General features: G+C 31.9%; 1 protein-coding gene across 2 annotated transcripts in view; it reads left to right on the forward strand.

Moving 5' to 3' along the window:
- Positions 1-14,229, forward strand: part of GRID2 (glutamate ionotropic receptor delta type subunit 2) — a 1,453,175-nt gene that overhangs the window by 289,900 nt on the left and 1,149,046 nt on the right. For both annotated transcript variants that reach the window (XM_047091724.1, XM_047091725.1), the window contains exon 2: positions 4,401-4,556. In XM_047091724.1, the coding sequence (XP_046947680.1) occupies positions 4,401-4,556 (156 nt within the window). The remainder of the gene's footprint in view (positions 1-4,400; positions 4,557-14,229) is intronic.

The following is a 14,229-nucleotide window of genomic DNA, read 5'->3' on the forward strand; positions in this document are numbered from 1 at the left end:
TGTATGCTTAATACCTTGCTGAATAATTTGGATATTCTGGAGTCACAATAATGTCCATGAAAATAAATTCACATGCAAGTACATTAGCAAGTCTACTTTTGTTTTGATTTAGAGTTAGTTGTAAGTCATATTTTTCTTCTGTCTTTGAATCTAAGTCTCTTATTTTACAATATTATGTCTAACTAAACATAAAGGAAGGTTAATATGTTACTGTTTCTTGAAAATCTAATATATCCAGGTTCCCTTTTACATACTCAAAGTATACAAATAGTTTCTGTGACCCATGAAATTATATTTTGCTAATGAGACAAAACATATATACATCCATGATGGAGGCAACACCATGAATAAAGACATGAAGGTAAAAATACTTCTAAGCTTAATGTTTCTTAAGCATCTAATGTTTTTGAGAATTACTGAGTTGGTCAGATTAGTAACTTCTTATAAAGGTTTTATTACCAGGCATATTTGCAAATATGAATCTGTGTAAAATGATTTTATGGCATAAAATACTGACTTGTACAGATCGCCCTTCACAACAAGTAACAACAAATGATATCAGCATATTTTTAACATTATTATAAATGATTATTCTTTACTTTCTAAGATATAAGAAGACAAGTAAACATAATGTTTGTATTTAAAAACATGTATGTGTTCTTGCCCGTATATGTCATTCTTTTGTATAAGGATCAGTAAAGCCCTTTTCCCCCTCAAAGAAGGAACATATCATAATTAATCCCTAAGAATGGAAATGACTGATTACAAATTTTAGGAGGTGTTCATAGTCTGCTTTATTGCTTGGTTGTTCTTCCTTCCAGTTTGACCAATGTGAAGTTGCTCAAACTGTGTGTATGTGCATGCGTGTGTAAGTAGTGGAAGAATTATTTCATCTTGACAATAAGTTGAATATTCTTTTTACCTCAAGGTTGTAAATTAAAACTGACAATGAAAAAAAAAAAGGCTAATAGAAATTGCTGGGGAAAAACTAGATGCTGGGTCATCATGATAACAGTATAGTTATGAATGTTGCATTCAAGGGACTTTAAATTTTTTTAAATAAGTAAATCTAAGATGTTTAAGATTGGATTACACTGATAATGTGTGTGTTTTGATACAAAGGTTAAAGACATGGAATTGCTGTACTCTTGCAAGTGCATGAAATAAGTAAGAACCTTCTTTCATGAGATTCTACATGTGGAACTCACTGGGCTGTTTTCAGAATACTTGTGTTTAATACAAAATGCTGCATGTACTCTTTGGTAAAAAGATGAGATTTTATAGCTGAAGAAAAAGAGTAAGTAAATAACTGGATTTGAAATGTTGCTAGGATTTCCTGTTCTTTGGTTATGCTGTGTGCAGTAAGATGAAACGTTTCTTCTGTGTACTTTTTGCTGTTTGCAGAAAGATGAACTGCTTGTTTTATGCATTTCCTTTCAGTGTATCTTAATTCAGCACGGAATTGACTAATTTGCTATCATTTCTGTGGGTTTCTGCCATTTATTAAGCCAGGCTTAATATTTAAGGCAGTCTTCAGTGTTCTGTCAGGTAACAGTAAAATGCTCCTATTAAAATGTGTTACCAATACTTGGCAGAAGTCAGTAGTATTACCCATTTTAAAACAAGGTTGATTAGAAACTCTTCTTTTAAAAGACCCATTTAGAATCCATGACAAGGTGAAGTGTCTTTATATAAACATACATCACTTGTTTGTGAGTAGCCATTTAGACTATCTGCTTTAAAATGAATTGGATATTTCAGCTCCAATTATATAGTACATTTATATCATACTTTCTAACAAACTGCTAAAGAAATTTGTGTATCTGAGTCTGATCATATTAAATTTTCAATGTGATGATTAATCTAGATTCTCATAACAATTATCATAGATTAAAATGAGTCTTCTGAATGATGTTTAAAATCAGCAAGATAAATCTAACACTTATTGCCTAAATAATTTCACAGAAATAATTTCTAAAGTAGATTTCAATCTGATTCAGAAATTATAGGCTAGGTCAAAGGCTAACATCTATAATATTTATTATGCTTGATTATATTAATACAATATTAATATTCTGGGTAATATACATATATTATATATATAATTAGTGAGTACTTTATGTATCAATTAAAAAATCATTCATTCTTTCTCATACTCTTAGCATGCATTTAGAATATATTTTAGGAGGTAGAAAGCAAGGGTTTGAAGAGGCTGATAAAAGTTAGTACAATCCATGCAAATGTAAAAGAGCAGTGACAAGCGAAAGCTAGGTTCACACAAAAAGCCTGTTAGACACTCTGCCTTCTCTGGTGAAAATTAATAATTTCCACCCCATCATGAGGCCACTTAAGGTGAAGACAGCAAAAGTAACGTGCCACACTTGTCAGAAATGGACATAGTTTCAGACTTGCTTTATCATGTATTGAGTCTAATAATGCATGTTTAATATCATGATCTGTCTTTTACTAGAAGGTTTTTGGGCTTTAGTCACAAATGCATAAAATCAACAGGAGTAGCTGATGTAAAATGTCTGTTTCTGTATGTTTCTATATATACATATGTGTGTATGTGTGTATGTATATAAACATGTATATGCATGTTTGTGTCCTTATAGTCTGTGTTTATCTCTCTGTATGTGTGTATATAAAACCCATATTGTGTTTACATATGGGAAAAAGACATTTTAATATACATAATTTTATTGATGTATTTACATACTACAAGAAATATTATTTGGATATGTATGTGGATATGTATGTGTAGTCATTCCTTTATCATGTTATTGATCCTGAGGTGTATGTCTTTTTTTTTTTCCAGGGGGAAATTCATTTAGCTCACTCAAAAAGGCAAAAAATACATTGGCCCAATAATTTCAAAATAACAATTTAAAAATGTGCTCCTAGCACTAACAGGATCACAGTGAATAAAAATAAAGGATGCATAGCCAGATGGGAAAGAATCTCCCAGATTTGTAGTAAGGTCAGGATCCTCATAAAAATACTTTTATTTCTTACGGGTATAATCCTAAAAGGCAGTATCCCATGGTGACTTAGAGCAAAGACATTGGAGTCAAGCAGTCAAGGACTCTACTCTGGCCCTTATTCCTTTGGCGTATTCCTTGCACTGAAACTTAATTTTCATAACTCTATGTGTGTGTGACAGTATACATACCACATAATTATTTTAAGGATTAAATGAGATTCTGTAATATAGAAAAATATTAATAGAAAATGTTAAGCACTGTTTGGATTACAGTAATTAAAAATAAAATGGGAGCACCTCGGTGGCTCAGTCAGTTAGGCATCAGACTTTGGCTCAGTTAATGATCTTGCCATTCATGAGTTCCAGCCCCCAATCGGGACTCTCTGCTGTCAGCACAGAGCCTGCTTCCAAGCCTCTGTCCCCCTCTCTCTATCCCTTCCCCACTCACACTTGCAAGCTCTTTCTCTCTCTCAAAAAATAAACATAAATTAAAAATAATTTAAAATTAAAATTAAAACCTAGTGTTTAGTGAAAATTTACCATTCAGTTAGCACAATTTATTTACATTTTACATGGATAATCTCATTTAATGCAGTTAATAACCCTTACAGATAGGTATTGTCATTAGATTTTACAGATGATGATTATGGGTTTTAAAATTTGAATCCCTTGTTCAGGGTCATATGCTTAACAAATGACAGTCAGAATTTGAAATCAGTTTACTTCTAGAACTGGTGTGTTTAGCCAATTCCCTGTTGACAGTCAATCAAGTTAGCCACAATTCTTATCATCATTATTATTGTATTTATGTGAAAAAGGCTATAATTATCCATTAGGATTTATGTTAGTTCTTAGGAAGTATTTCTCAAATTGTCTGTGCTCAGAGATTTGTACTTGTCTAATGTTACTGAATTCATGTTGTAAAAGATACTAATATCTTTATTCAAAATAAAAAAAGAAAGAAAAAAATGAAAAATAAATTAAGATCACAATAGAAGTTTGATTCCCGTATGCTTGTGTGAATGACTCTCAGAAAGTTTCCTGATTTTATCTCCTATTGTTCAGAAAAATATTCTTAAAGCTATGAATTCCTAAAGATACCATGATATGAGACATCTAATGAATCAGCCACTTTGTCTTGCAAAAGCTTTTGGGACTTCTTATATTGTCTCACCAAAGCTTTGCCTGAAATAACACTTTGATGTGCTATTCATAATTTCCATTTGGAAGCAGTAACTACATATTCCTGCTTAGCTACCATACTGCTTCCAGTATATTGTACTTCAGTAATAAATAAAATGCATGCTTTAAGTGAAGGTATACATTTTTTCAAATATATAAGTCCCTGGCATATATACAGAGAGCATGACAGAATATTCATGTTGTTGTTTAATGACATTCATGTTGTTCTTTGTAGGAGCAATTTTTGATGAATCTGCCAAAAAGGATGATGAGGTGTTTCGCACAGCGGTTGGTGACCTCAACCAGAATGAAGAGATCTTACAGACTGAGAAAATCACATTTTCAGTGACATTTGTCGATGGCAACAACCCTTTTCAAGCAGTTCAAGAAGGTAAGGCCTATCAGCAGTCCAGTTTTTATTTTGTTTTTTTTTTTTTTGGTTCAATTCAGATGGCAACTAGATTTGTTTACAAATCAACATGGATGTCATTTTTGCATCTTTGCTGCATTGCTTTTCTTTGAGGGTGCTGTTTTGTAGATATCAAGACTGAATTCCACTTCTGAAAGGACAGAGTATGGAAAGTTTTTGTTTAATTGAAGTATATGTGAAAATGCATATAAATATTTGCAGTAAAAGCTTTATAGCATTTTATGATTTCAGTGTAAAGTAAACATTACTTAAAAGTATGACTTTCTATCCAAAGTTTTAGTTTTGACTTTTTTGATATAATGGCCACCTTGAGTGTTGTTACAGCATGGAATGACATTTCAGGTGTATTCATGACAAATGCATTGGCGGAAAGAAAACTGACTGGTAGGCACTAAATACAAATCAAAGACTTCGCTTTGGGATCCTAACATATACATTTTTTACTCTCTATAGTGTGCCAAATATTAAATCATTTGTCTCCATTCTTTCTGTATACTTGGGTGAATTAAAATTTTTCATAGGGACAAATCATACAAATACAAATTATTTTTATTATACTGGGATGATCATTTGTATGAATGAAGGTTTTGATCGAAAGATATCTAAGAGTAATAGAATTTTATTTTTGATGCTGTTATTCTAATGAAATAGCCTCTTGATTGGCAAAGCATTACTTGTTCATGAAACTATTTGTTGCTGACCTAGTTTACATTTTATTGTGATAATATAATTAGACTAAAGATACCAACACAAAATTTAATCAAATGAAGCACTTGTTTCATTAAGAAACTTAAAGAGGATTTGACAGAAGTAAAGATGGACAGAATATTAAAAGTGGTAGAGTTTGACAGGAAACTTTTTAAAGACAAATATTGAAAGGGTAAGGAAAATAAATATAAGTATTTTCAAAAAATTGTCATTTTCCTCTAACGTTGCATCTACATGACGTTCAGGGAACCTTTATTGGACTATGCTTTTGATCAGTAGCATTGACTACTATCGAAACTTATTTATGTTTACTTGTGTCAGTAAGAGATTAGGTAGAACGATTAGTGATCTAATGGATTTTCCTTCTTAATAATTTGATGGAGTGAAGAAAATATTTTAATGAAATGAACAGAAGTGTTTTACTAAAATATTATTTTGCAAAGAATATGATGCTTATAGTAATATGGAATTTTAATGTTTAGTAAGTAAATATCAATTTAAAAAGATTAATGAAAACATCTAGTCATTTATATTTTAAAATGAGAATTCTGGGAATTTTGTGCCAACAAAAATGGATGTGCTGATAAATTTTCTGTTGAAACATGTAAAAACTAATATTACAATTCATAAAGCAATAAGTAAAATAATAAAGCAGAATATGCGGAAAATCCAATAGAGAAAAAGAGTATTATTCATTCAACTATTAGTTTTAGTGACTGGAATGAGGGTAGATAAAAAATGAGGACTTATTTATTTTTGTATCTATCTTCTGATTACATATTAATAATTGTAAATTAACTTTGAAGACAGGCTAATGTATCAATTCATTTTAAAAAAAGCACTTTGAAAAGTGTGGAGATAAAGATACAAAGACAACACAGTGGTAGAAGAGAATTACAAAGTGTGAATAAATATGTCCCTCACACCTTTTTTAGAGACTCCAATTTGAAAAGCAAAGACAATTTTTTAAAATACCACAGTGAATCTGTTCACATATTACTTTGTGTAGCCGTTCTGCTGCCAGCTCAGTTCTGGAAGCAGAAACATCCCTCAAAAGAACTACTGTGACATGACGAATTTGTGATACTGAAAGCAAATTGAGAGAGGAAATAAGTTTTAAGTTTTGGAGACAGAGACCACTAGATATTTGTTAAGAAAGAAGAAAGAGGTTGACAGTTTGCCTGATGTTTTCTGATGGTAACAGGATGTTCTGGACCAGTTATTTTGATCGTCTGCTCTGCGTAATGAACTTGAAATAAGTTCTAGGAAGCTTTGGAGTTAATTTGCTTCCCCATTCAATATCAAGAAAGATCTTGGCTAATTTTACAAATAAAAATAATTCTTTCTAGAGCTCTTTCCATAATTTATTAGTTTGAAAAAAGGAGGAAAATATTCAACTGAAAGAGAACAAGAAATAATCAAAGAGGTATTTTCTCAAATGTTTTGAGCAATTGATTTAGGATAAAACCTCAGTTGTGCCATTAAGGATGTCCAGTTTTTCTATGATCATATATTTGCTGTGATGCCATTAAAATATATAACATAAAGGGTCTTAAATTAGCTTATTTGTTTTTTTAAATTCCAAGAAAGGATAACAGATTCAATGATATAAGTATTACTGACTGTTTATACATGAAGTTTTTAGAAGTTCATCAGGAAACAAATCTGAAATGCTCATTTTATTTTTGTGAGAATTTCCTCCAACCAGCTGCATTTAAGAGATGATCTTTATTTTTACAAATTTAATTTTTTTCTTTATCTTTCTTCTATAAGCATTTAATGAGAGAAAGATTTAAAGATAAACAGCCTGTTAACACATAAACAGAATTACAATATTGATACCATTATAATGCTTCTTTGTAGCTCTGGTTAGAGTAAATTTTTTCATAGTAATAATTATTTTTAATAATAAATATTTAATAGTTGTTTTTACAGTGAGTTCCCAAATGACAATATCTTGGTTGTAACACAGGATCAGTATTTCTTTCTCTGGAGATCAATGATTGTATTGATTATCTTTATCATTATCCTGTAACAATCTCAGCACTTGTAGATAAACATGGGATGTTTACTAGGGGCAAAGAATTTTTCACACCTTAACTCAGGATTATTTTTATCATTTTTTGGGTGTGGAATAGGTAGGCTTATTGGTAGCTGGGGTGGTAAAGCTTATTCTCTAAAGAAGATACACAAAAGAAAAAAATTGTATGGTGTATTTTTGAAAACCTCAAAAATTATAGAGGTGGAAAATGATATACACCTAGTTGAATGTTTTTCCTAAATGTATGAAGTAGTTGAGAGTAGTGTGTTCAAGTAATTCTCCTACATACTGCAGGTGTGTAGCAAGAGACTAAACCAAGACCTTCTGACCACTAGCCTAATATTTTCCTTGCTATATCTGTTAACCACATGTACGTGAGAGAGAGAGCACACAATGCATTATAAGACTTCACTAAGTATTTTGGAAAATATAAAGTTCTGGCAGATTTATATGTTTTGATACATACCATTAATGTTCATAGGTTTCAGATAGCATGGAATAGTAAAAATCTTCCAATCGAGTTGAACAATACCAGCTGATTCTATAAATCACTCTTGTTCTTTCATCCTTGGTCTTCTCATCTATAAATAACGAAAAATCAAACATAAATGATGTATTTTTTAAGATTAGTTTATTCTCTATGGATGAAATGTTTCATGACTCTTTAGGACACATTTCCAGATTTAGAAATTTAGGATTCTAGAAATGATAATTATTTAGTTTCTCTTTAGAGATGCTGCACATTGCTGAAATTGCCCCCTAGTTTTTTTTCTATGGCTTACTTCAAAATAAATTAAATATCTCAGCCAACTATTCACTGTGACCCAAGAAACTCATTGCTATCACCAGAATCCAGAAAGGGTCTTTTGCAGATTCAATTGACCTGGATCAGTGCAGCTGTTGCTAGATTACTTTCCTTACTCCTCTCTTATAGATTGTTTCCTTTCTTGTCATCTATAAACTGGATAAAACATAGATACACAACGGTGTGGTGTGAAAGACACTGCTTTTCTCTACCGAAAGCAATAGCAATTATTTGTATTGTTGGCTTCTAGTTGAGACCAACACCACTTTGCTCCAAGAAAGATCGGACTTATAAGAAAACAAGGCCAGGAGAAAGTAAAGGGAATGCATTTGTAAAAATGCTCACATAGGAAGTTGAAATGTAGACGTAAAAATTCATGCATAATTCTTGCATCCATTGGATGTATCAGCAAGAATATAAAGGACCATGTGTTGGTATTGAATGGCAAGATTCAATTAAAAACTTTTGAAATATTTGCTCTTATTAGAAAAACACCTAAAAATGAAATATATAGTGAAAAGAGTTTAAGGGCAGAATTATGCTTTAGAATCACAGATGATTCTATTTGAAAGAAAAGGAGGCACATATCATAATTATTCTTCCATATGCTTTGTTGTAAGCCATTATAAATAATATAGTTATAAAAGCTGTTTTTCATATAAAAATCAGTAATAGTTAAGATTGCTCGTCATCTAAGTCTCAGTCTGGTCCACCTTCGACTTACTCCTTTGTATACCCAACATGAATATTGATTGCTCCAAAAAAAAGTCTCTCATAAAAAGTAGACATCTTATTTTAATACAGTAATGATTTCAGTTAAATTTGCTTCATACATCTTCCAAAATAAAATTATTTTAAGTGTAAAACAATGTGGTGCTTTTATTTATAGTTTATGAAATTAGACTTATTTCTTTACAGTTATATGTAAGAGACACATGCATCTGTATCGTGTGTAAAAGGGAAAACAGGAGAGCAGTAGAGGCAAAAACAGTGTAAGGAAATCTAACTAGGAAAATGTGCTTCTCCAGAAAATATCACCATTCACTGTGAATATTTCTGGTGCCATAGACTAAATCTGGGTAGTCTTGTTCAAAGAGTACGTAAATGTAAAAGAATGATTTATGTGGCTGTTCTATTTGATGCTTTATTCCAAGGCTTAGTCTCATAATTTATATTCCTCTCAGCTTTAATAGGACATCTTTACTGTGATAAAAAAAAATCTGCTAATTCGGAAATGTTTAGATTGGATTCTGCAACTTTCCTAGTATAAGTCTGCAGTGTGTATGTCTTGTCAGCCTGTGTTTTCGTGGACCAATTTTGACAGCTTCAATTCCAGCTTATTTTCTGAATTACGTGACAATAAACTGAACTTGAGAATTGATAGATCCAGGGGGCCAAGAAATAAAACCTGAACGTCATGCAGGTATAATTTTGCTCATTCATTTTTCCATTCCTCCTTTCCTACCCACATCAAGGCAAGTGCTGTGCTTTGAATCCCAGTCTCTAGGTCCAGTGCTCAGTGTAACTGGTGCCCAGCCATTTGTGCAAAGAGTTGAAAGGAAGAGGTGATGGAACTCACTGGCCATTTCCAGATACCCACATAGCAGAAGGGATATTGGATATCCATTCAGTGGCTGTCTGGACCGTCTTCTTACCTCCTTGAGTCTGGGATATTTAGCAATCTGCTGCCAGGTCTAGGATCACTTTCCCTTCTACCTGCCACATTCTAAGGACCGGTCAAAAAGATCTGGAATCAGAATCTTCCTATCATTTGGTCTTTAGTACCCATCATCAATGTGGTATTAAAGTATAAACAATTCTATATACATTAGGGATAATACCAGCATACATTCTTTTAAGCATCTCACACTAACCCTTTCCAATGAAGAATTGCCCATCAAGAAGAATTAAATTAAGATATGTTTGGAATCTAATTTTGAGAGTACTCAGTCAAATCAGTCTATCCAAGTACTTTATAATGCCTAGTACTCTTCCAAGATTTGGCCAGCCACAATAGGAGATTACAAAGGAAATAGAGGACTTAGTGTTATGATCATAGGAAGTTTTAAAAATGTACTTGGGAAGGGCTATGGACTTTTACAGCATGAACAGTCATTATGCCTTCTGCTTGTAATGTGGGTTTTAAATTATTTAATAGTAAAAGGGAACAAGGCGTTATACCTTTTTGAAAATATTATTTTTCAGAAAAGAGAGGAAATACCTTTCTTAAGGAAATTCATTATTTTTAATTAATATTAAAGAAGATATAAATTATATGGATTAATCTTTGTTTTCTGTGATTTATTGCTCTTCTCCTATATTAGTAAGTCTTTCCCTTATCTCATTCAATATCATGCTCATAAAGTAACAGGTCTCTAATACTGTGGATAGACTGAAGTTCAGATGTTTATAGACCTCTATATCATAATTTTGTAGCCTTTTTGCTTTGAGGTCTTTTACCTTCATATCTACAAATGTGTACTCTTGTGTAAGTTGCCTCATAAAATATAATATTTTAGCAGTCTGTGCTGCTCTGGACTTGTTTCATTTAGAAGAATCTTCAACTTTTTATAAAAGCTGTGTTTAGCACAAGTATATATTTATTCTTTGATCATTGGATCACTGTTCTTTCTTCCTACCAAATATTTTTCACATAATAATAACAGACCTCTTCCTTCTCTTTCAGTCTCTGTAGATAATAGTGCATGATTGTAGCAGCATAATTCAGTTTTTCCTTGGTCTTTTATGATACTGATTTGATAAAAGATTCACCTCTATGTCTTAAAGTAACTCTGAATATATGGTTTATTAGAGTAAAAGCCACACTTACCTACATCCTATAGTTGTTATGAGAGTCCATTGTGTAGTCATAAAAATAGTTTAAGTTCACATTTAAGATGACTTTACTGTATTCAGATTTTTAAAACTATTAACAGTATTTTTGATATCAAAGTTTCACATGATCTAGTCTATTTGCTTAATTCTAGAACAAAAAATAACCTTTTAATTATTTTAATATTTGACACCCATTTTTGCATGTCCTTGGCCAGTGTTGCGTGAGGTTTATGGGAATTGTACTATGTGTAGTTTTTTAGTACTCCTGCAGTATTTTGTTGAACTTCCTTGTAATTTTCGAAAGAATTATCATTGAAACACCCTTTTTAAAAGGAACACACACAAAGCCAATGTACACTAAGGAATTGAATATTCCAGGAAAAGAAAAGAATGAAGTAGCAAGTACTTTTGGGGTTCCTATAAGCATTCAGCCTTGAGCTATTAAAAAGGCTGTGCTCTCCCTTGGCTGCACTGTATAGTCTTATATGGTTATATTGACCTTTTTATTTATTCTTTAATCATGTATTAGGTCCTAAACTATATGTGCTTCTCTTCCTTTTGCACGGCCACTATAGTACTCTTTTTAAACTCCTCGTTTAACCCCCTTTGAGTCCTTTATTCTCAATATTGTACTGGATACACTCAGTATATCTGCATTTCACTGAGTATATGTCTTAAATTTAATGCCATTTATTCTGCTTGGGAAACAAAATTAAGTGCATGGGTCATGGAATCAAATAAACCTGCCTTGATGTGAATTCTGCTCCATTTCTTACCATCTTTGGGATCTTAAGCACACCTAATATCTCTGAGCCTCAGTTTCTTCATTTGTGGAAGTGGGCTAAATACATACTCCATGGGATTATGATGATTATTTGATTATTATAAGATGATTTTATGGGGTTGTAATTATGGTATGTGGGTTTCTCCAGTAATCCACATGCATATTAAAAACATTGGAGTACATGATGATTTAGTGTCATTGCATGTGTCCATCAGCAAATTTCTATTGCTCTGTGTGACCTTACCTTCAATACACATCCTCTACCGAATGTATTAGTGGTTCCCATGGATACCACTGATCGTAGTAGGCTTATTATCTGCCTAGTCAGCATCTTTTTTTTATTTTTTCCAACTGAGTTTTTACTTACCAAGATCCTGAATTCTGGGCTTGTAAAAATATAGAAATTGAATGCTTCTGCTTTTTTTCTTTCTTCCTGGGCTAGTTCTGCTAGTCAGCAAAGGAAGCTGAGAATTATATTTGTAGTGTAATTTATTTGGCAAATAGTAGTGATGTTGCAACATGTGTACTTAGGGTTGGGAGGATTTAAAATACCTTGTTACCATTTCTGGGAAGTAAAGAAAGCCTGTGGAGACCAAATTAAAGCTTTCGGATGATTTGTGTGGGCTTAATACAATCAGTGAAGTAAATAAGGCACTGAGTCATAACTAAATAGGATTCAGTGGTAGAAAGGCATAATGTTGTAGAAGAGCAATATATGTGAAAGTCGGATATAGAAATGAATTCAAGGAAAGCTTTATGCTTTGAGAGATGCATCATCTCTGGTGTTTTGAGTTTATTTTTGAAATTATTGTTTAAAAGGTTATCTTTCTACATTCTACACATTTTCATTTCAGCTATACATGGGCAAATATTAACTGTAAAAAGCTGATTATTGGTTTCTTTGAATTCTTAGTACTATTCTTCTTCAATAACACATGGTATGTTATTTTCTCAGGAATTCATGCATCATTTCAAAACATATTTGCTTTTTGGTCTTTGGTAGACTAATACAATATGATGGTAAGATTGGCTAAACTCATTTTGTAAGATATATTTTCAAACATAGAAAAGACTTAAAACATAGAAAACATTAAAATGGTTTATAATGTCTATTATAAATGAGAAATATGTTCCAAAGTGAAAAATAAATATTTTCTTATAATATGTTATTTTTTGGGGGAAAAAAGTTATGCAAATTGAAGTTAGAAACAATACTGTTACAGAGACTATTTTTAATAGAATGACTTTAAATATTCAATAATAATTTTTGTACTTTACTTTTGAATTAGCACTTACAAAAGTTAAACAATAGTTTGAGATAGTCCTGAATGCTTATTCATATTATTATAACTGAGCAAATGTAGAGGTCTTAGGTGTTAGAAAGTAACTAGGGGATTAAAAACAAAAAGACACATTCTTACTGGTCAAAGAATAAGGAACTGTCATATCAGCTTCATTTTACCTGCTTCCAAATCTTGTTTTCATTCTGTTACATCGATTTGTCAATAACTTTTATTGTATGGAGTTAGCAATTTAATCTTTTTATTCTGTTTTGAATTTCATATATACATATGAAATAATATATATAAATGACATATATAGTATATATCATAAATTTACCAGTCACTCTTTTGATCATTCTTTCAGTGTTGATTCATGTTTTTCAAAGGGTAATTTTTTATTTTTTTTAATTTTAAAGTTTTATACACTATGTTCGTTAAAATAGGACAGGGAAGGTTTGATGTCAGGCCTCCATCATTCTTTATACAAAGTTCAGGCCAGGACTCCATGAGAGCAAAGAATGAATCACCAGTTTATACTTCCTTTCTTTGGAAATTGGTTAAAGTTTAATATGAGAAGGGTTGACCAACTGGCAGGAAATTATGAATCACCAAGAACAATTTGTTGTTCTTTCAAAAATCAAAATCATAATTGTTCACTCATGTGTAAGATACTTAATGCACTGACTGTGTACTAGATTAGAAGTTTATACAAGCAAATGAGACAAATTTAACTGAACCATCCAAAGAATTAAAATCTAATAGGAAAGATATAAAAAAAGAAGTAAGCAAGCAGATAGTTCCTCCCCGCCCCTCCCCAGTGGAAAATAGTGCTGTCTATAAGATGTAGGGTTTGTGTTTCTGTGTGTGTGTGTATATGTGTGTGTGCATGCGTGCACCTGAGTGATTTAAAATCAGGAGTTTATTTTTGATAAATAATGGAAGATACAAAAAGTTACATTTATGTCAAGATTTGAGGTTGCAAAGTAGCCGACAATGCCAAGAGTAAATAGCATTCCATCCTACTGCATATGGGAAAACCATTTGGAGGCATGGGCTTGCTGTGTTTGGGGGGGGTATTATTTTTGAATTCTCAAGTTTTTAATCTGTTGCTTCACAAATGTTTATTTCCATCCTCAAAGTCACTATTTGCTGGATAACAGTACTACTCACGAGGTGTT

The sequence above is a fragment of the Lynx rufus genome, unplaced genomic scaffold (assembly GCF_022079265.1).
Source record: "Lynx rufus isolate CCGP_SWC_20201006 ecotype Redwood Valley unplaced genomic scaffold, mLynRuf1.p SCAF_3, whole genome shotgun sequence".
Classification (NCBI taxonomy): Eukaryota; Metazoa; Chordata; class Mammalia; order Carnivora; family Felidae; genus Lynx; species Lynx rufus.